Source organism: Magnolia sinica, chromosome 18 (assembly GCF_029962835.1).
Source record: "Magnolia sinica isolate HGM2019 chromosome 18, MsV1, whole genome shotgun sequence".
Taxonomy (NCBI): Eukaryota; Viridiplantae; Streptophyta; class Magnoliopsida; order Magnoliales; family Magnoliaceae; genus Magnolia; species Magnolia sinica.
Genome location: NC_080590.1, coordinates 11,468,142 through 11,474,050, shown reverse-complemented (window position 1 = coordinate 11,474,050; position 5,909 = coordinate 11,468,142). Strand labels below are relative to the sequence as shown.

The 5,909-nt window shown below is 41.5% G+C and overlaps 1 protein-coding gene across 4 annotated transcripts; it reads right to left on the bottom strand.

Annotated features, from left to right (window-relative positions):
• Window positions 1-350: 350 nt before the first annotated feature.
• LOC131232874 (WAT1-related protein At5g47470-like) lies at window positions 351-5,287 on the bottom strand. 4 transcript variants are annotated; one of them, XM_058229379.1, is made up of 7 exons: window positions 4,852-5,284; window positions 4,685-4,750; window positions 4,266-4,382; window positions 2,885-3,131; window positions 2,502-2,663; window positions 1,899-2,050; window positions 351-634 (listed from the first exon to the last, which is right to left on the bottom strand). In XM_058229379.1, exons 1-7 carry the CDS (start codon window positions 5,049-5,051, stop codon window positions 508-510), a joined length of 1,071 nt encoding a protein of 356 aa, XP_058085362.1. In that variant the 5' UTR covers window positions 5,052-5,284; the 3' UTR covers window positions 351-507. The 4 variants fall into 4 exon arrangements, with proteins under 4 accessions (XP_058085362.1, XP_058085364.1, XP_058085365.1 ...); XM_058229381.1 differs by having other exon boundaries at window positions 4,685-4,766; window positions 4,852-5,054; XM_058229382.1 differs by lacking the exon at window positions 1,899-2,050 and having other exon boundaries at window positions 4,852-5,287.
• Window positions 5,288-5,909: the final 622 nt, after the last annotated feature.

The window sequence follows — 5,909 nt, the reverse complement described above, 5'->3', positions numbered from 1 at the left end:
ACAATGAGAGATTGAAGAGATGACTGAACATACATATACTCGATCCATCTTCTGATCGAGGCCGCTCATCAGGTAGGGCCCACTTTGGAAATTGCCATAGCCAAAATCAAGCCCATCTACTCATAAATATCAGAGTTTGGTGTATGATTTGGCCAATGCCATGGGCCAGTAATATAAACCTGGGCTTGTAAAGACCCAACGGATACGAGAGTCAGGCCTGGTGGGTTCCAGGTCTCTGCCCAACACGGTTCAGACATTGGTCCGTAGCATGGACCCATCGGTTGAGCCTGGGTCCACAATAAATGACCGTTGATTGTACATGTGGCTGATAAAATGGGCCACTCCCAATATTTCTACTAAAGCTCGGCCCAAGCATGATTTAAACATTACTATGATTTAATTACAAAGTGAAATTTTTTGAAAATTGCTATCTGCTAACCATAACTTAAAAGTTAAAATGACATGTATTATACAAATTGCATGAGCTAATCACATTAAAGAAGGAGATTAACTCAAAAGGAGCTTCTTGGTGTCATGAATTTCTGACTCGTCTTCCATGAAGTTGTACCCTTCTTTCTTTTTTGCCCACAACACGAAATAGAGTCCGCCAAACATTAGCAACATTCCAATGATACTGCAAAATGATACTCCATTTACAACGTACGATAACTAAATGTTGTTTTGGGTGTGTTTGGATGCACTATTAAATTGAATTGTAATTATTGGCCTACCACAAGTATACAAAACCAAATTGTAATTTGCTTTAATATTCATATATAGGTGCAGGCTCCAAATTGCAATTACATTACCTGAAAGAAATGTAATTACTGAGGGCTATGTGAGCAATGATCATTACTTTTACCCAATTTTCTTTATAATTTTGGGTAATTCAGAATACAATTCACCTGTGCATCCAAACGCATATATATACACACACACACACACGGGAAAAGGTACTATGCGCTCGACCTTACTATTAGCTCCCATGAGGTCGAGCTGTGTGGGCCCCATCGTGATGCGTGTCGACCATCAACACCGTGCATTTGATGGGTACTTTCTAAATTATAAGATATTCCAAACATCAGCCGTATATGGAACTCAGGTGGGCCATACCGTCTAAAATCATGTGAAACACCGTTAGAACATATAAAAGCACTTGGTGGGGCCCACCTGAGTTTTTAATGCTGCTGAAACTTGGTCTGAACCATCATGAAAGTGGGACACACATAATGGATGGGCTGGATTTGCAAACCACATTTCGGTTTGCCCAAAAAACTGATTATGAATGTTTTAATGGTGCACGGCCCCTCCCCACTTTTGTATGTGGTGTGGCCCACACAAGTCACAGATTGACTTTATTTTTGAGACCTAGGCCCACGATGGAATGGTGCATCTGACTGATGGATTAGATGTTTAAAACGCATCACGGTAGGGCCCACAAAGCTCGACCTCATGGGACGGACTCGTGAGGTCGAGCGCATAGTGCATTTGATGGGTCCCCCCTTAGGTTATGGGATATCCCAAAAATCAGCCGTATACAGAACCTAGGTGGGTGGGCCATACCATATGTATAGACGAGTAGAATGATTGAAACCATGGTATGGGGTATACAACCATTGTACACATAAGATGCGTGCACCTCAAGTTAAACTGTCTGATTCATGAGGCCCACTTTGGATAGGAAATCATAACCATCAACTAATGATCATTCATTTGCTAAGAGTGGCTGACAATTTGGACAGTTAGGATCACCCGTTCAGTGTAATTTTTGGATTATATACCATCTACAATGGTGTTCATGAAATGAACAGCTCGGATTGAGGTACATCTATGCCGCATATGTGAGGGGATACCATTATAATAAATGGGTCAGATGAGACCTGGACAAATGAACTTACCTTCCTACAGTGATGGCCTCGCCAAGTGTTAGGGCAGAGAGAATGGCGGTGCAAACGGTTCCAATGGGGCTGAAAGCAGAAACCAGGACAGGCCCTCTTTTCCTCACTGACCATGCTTGAAATGCAATGCATAGACCACTCCAACTTCCACCCTGTAATTTCCCAAGGTTAGAACAATCACGTTAACAGGGTATCTAGTACACATAAGTCGCCTGATTTTGGACGGCTCTGATGTTGTGTAACACTGCATGGCCCACTTCTTACATGGCATGCTTCAATTCCTAAAGAAACCCGACAATGGCCCGTTTGGTTATCACCCAAGTTATGTACGAATCCAATTACGGTCTGTTTGGATCTCAATTACTTTATTGTAACGGCTGTTTGTTTTATATTCCAACATATGTGATTCTTGCATGTATTTAGCACATTGGCATATGATACAAAAGAGCATCTAAATGGTGGGGTCCACCTGATAAGCTCTCAGATCATGCACACGTGTCATGTTGGTGATATCATGACTACAGTGATGAACTGATGATGATTATGATGTGTTTTGATGAGGAAATTAGTAACAATCTCTGAAAGAAGAGAGAAATGTCTTACCAGTGCAGAGAGGCCCACAAGAGTTCCAACGGTCAATAAAGGTGTACCAATCTCTATTTTCCCTTCTTGGATGAATTGCAAAACACCGGTTAGAAAAGTGCCAATCAAAGATGTTACAGAGCATAGAGTTAATGGTGCAGGGAATTCGGCCAACGTCGAAGCCTGAGAGATACAAATTTGGAATTTAGATTGATAAGAGCAATTCGATGTATAGATTGCATGCATCGGAGCCGTTTATTATAACAGAATGGTCCCAATTGGATAATGATCCAATGGTGATTAAGTGGTAAGGCCCACCAACTTCCTTGATGTAATGGTTCGATGGTGATCTTTCTAATGTAGATTGTTTCATTAGGACATACACTAGGAATTGGAAATCATACCTGCAAGACCATTGTACATGATACTGCCACTACTGCTGCTAAGAGATACATGCAGCCCATGATCCTGTTCTTCTCAGTGGCCTCATTGGAGAGGCTATTTAGGAATTGGGACCCATGATGAGCGGCGGGTGCTGATGAGATTGATGGGCCTTGCAAGAAGCTAATAGATAGGGCCCCAGCAAGGCACACCAATGTTCCCGTGATCTTTGCTCTACTGTATTTGCATTTTAGGTCTACTTTTTCCAGCCTGAAACAAAAAGAAAAAGAAAGAAAAAAAAAGAAGAGGGTTATACTTTTAACACTGAAATAACAAGGAATACATGGGAAAATGGAAGTGTGTGGGGCCCAAAGTAATATGTGTATGTCCTGCAACCCGTCCATGCGCGTTAACTGATGTTTAGGAACCCAAAAATCAGAACGATCCAAAACTGAGGTGGGCCACACCGGAGAGAAGGCCGGCCATTGAAAACTGAACTGAGATGGGGATGCAGACCATGTAAAATGTTCCCGATGTTGCGTGCGGTCTACCGTGTTCTTTATATTCCATCTAATCCATGCAGTAGATAGGCCCCACCAAGATGAATCTACACTCCAAAAATCAGGTCATTCCAAAAGATAGGCAGCACATCACGTGATTTTAAAGGGTTTAGGTGTGATTTCAAATGGTGTGGCCCACCCGAGTTTTGGGTCATCCTGATTTTTGGGTGGCAAAGCGAAGACGAAGGGGATGGGCAGAGTGGATGTCATGCAAGCATCACGCTGGGCCCCACACATCTTATAGCAGGTTAAGCTTCACCTACAAAGCTTTGTAATGGGCAGAGTAGATCCAGCATCACGCTGGGCCCTCTCAGCCTGAAAGCCCAACCCAATTGCAGCTCGACATCTTTGACTAGTTACCTCTTGGGTATCGGAAATCGTGAGGAACCCCTGAAAAGTGTAAGTGGGACAACTCACATCTGATCAGTTGTGAGGTCCACTACTATCTAGGGTTATACTCAGGCCATTTAAATATTAGTAGATAGGAGACCTCACACCCAATCACCATCCTATCATGATCAGATGGTACTGTTTTCCTACCAACTTTCCCATTTGTATGTTGGTGTCTGTGATAGGGTGGCAATGGGCTAGGCCTACTCCCCTAACCCCCTCCCTCCCGTCAGTCTCTATGGGAAAAAAAGATTCAAATCAAAGGTTTGAAATTATCTTTAAATTCCACATGTATGGTGAATGAGAATTCCGTACAAGGGTCTTTAAACAGTCCATTCATTTTGTATAATGGTTGCCCAACAGACCAGGCTGGGCAATTTATCATTGGCTCTGGCATAGATTTCAAGCCAACCCAGTTCTTAGGCCAAGTTGTGGAGAGAGAGAGAGAGAGTACCTTAGACACCAAGCAATGACAAAGATGAGACCTGGAGCAAGGTTTGGCATAGCAGAAGCAATTGCTGGAGAGGTTTCCTTTATTCCCATTAACATAAGTGCTGGGAATGCTGTCACTCTATATTTAAATAAAAAAATTTAATTTAAAAAATAAATAAATAAATAAATAAATAACATCATGAATCACAAGCTAATACTAAAACTTAGAAATCCACAATAAAATCCAACTTCCTTGGCAAATACAAGAAAATGCATGAGGTTGTAAATATCATTTTCCCAATAATAACATTAATAACAATCATAATAATACAAACATTTTGTACTATTTCATGATCAATCAGTTCAATTTCCTGCAAAATTTCATGAAATTTGGCAACCAAACACACCCTTTAAAAAAAGAAAAAAAAAGGAAATCCTTACCCTCCAAACGCAATTAATACAAACTGAATCAACAGCTTAGGATTGAACTCACTGGGCCACTTACTCCTGTGACAATACCATACTAATGAAATCATCTTCATGCCAAAACAAAATAGCCAAGAAAAAAACTAAAAGAAAAGGAAATTTAATTCTTTTTTTTCACTTACTTTTCGAAGTAGACTGCCCAAGGAGACAGGATAAAGGAGGTGGCCAAGCTGCCATAGATAATAAGGAAGAGAGGACTGAGGCCAATGGAGAGAAGGCGGCTCATGAACACTCCATACACAGCGTAGATGACTTGCATAGTTATGAGGCCCGCCACGATTGCAAATTCCTCCATGAATTCATTTCTGGGGAAGCCTGACATGTCTGATCAGGCGATGGGAGCCGTTCAATCTTGCTCGACGAAGGGGCTGTGTGGTTGGGATGAATGAATATGGTTGTAAGATTTTTGGTGTTGTTTCCTCTCACCCTCTCTCCCTCAACTACCGTTCATGGCTTTGCACGCTCTCTACTAGTCTCCTAAGTTGGAGGTATATGGGTCCCTTGGAATTCACGGTTCTTCTTTGTCCTCTGTTTTGGTTTGATTTTCAAGGCTGATTATCTAAGCTCTCCCCATTTATAAAAGTATAAAAGAGAAATAACAGTGCTTTGGATATTTCTTTTACAACATTTGTGTGGTCGGTCTCTTTCTTTCTCACGATGATTTATCCATTCCTTCAATTAACTACGATTAGGTATTTCTTGCTTGAAGCTTTCGGTTGCTGGAAGACACATGTTTCTCACCCTTGTACGGATTTTTTCGATCCCAATTGCTTGTAACCTGGTGTTCACTTGACATGGTCCAATGTAAATGTGCCATGTGGACACTCAAATGGGGCCCAATGATTTTCGAAATTTTCATGCGTTTTATGATGAATTTATCCTTTTCGCTTGAGGCTTTTTAGGTGAGGCCCCGTCATGGTTACAATTTTAAGTTATTTACGTACAAGGCTAGGATGGTTGATTGGATGTCCTTATGCTAGGGGTGGGAATGGTTAGGTTTAATACGGCTACAAAACCCCTCCTTGGAATCTGCACCGGAGCAAGGGATTTTTGCAGTCCAATGTTGGATTTCGTGTGCCTAGTGGTTGAAGCTATATGGGGCCCACCATGCTATATGTGTTTTATCTATGCCGACCATCTATTTTGAAATATAATTTTAGGGCTTGATTACAAAATTGAT

Bases quoted from the DNA above. Each gene is read 5' to 3' on its own strand.
- LOC131232874 (XM_058229379.1), bottom strand. From the start codon at position 5,051: ATGTCAGGCTTCCCCAGAAATGAATTCATGGAGGAATTTGCAATCGTG. The intron at 2,051-2,501 runs GTAAGACATTTC...GGGAAATTACAG, and splicing joins TTGTGGGCCTCTCTGCACTG to GGTGGAAGTTGGAGTGGTCT. The intron at 635-1,898 runs GTAAGTTCATTT...ATCATTTTGCAG, and splicing joins GAGGCCATCACTGTAGGAAG to TATCATTGGAATGTTGCTAA.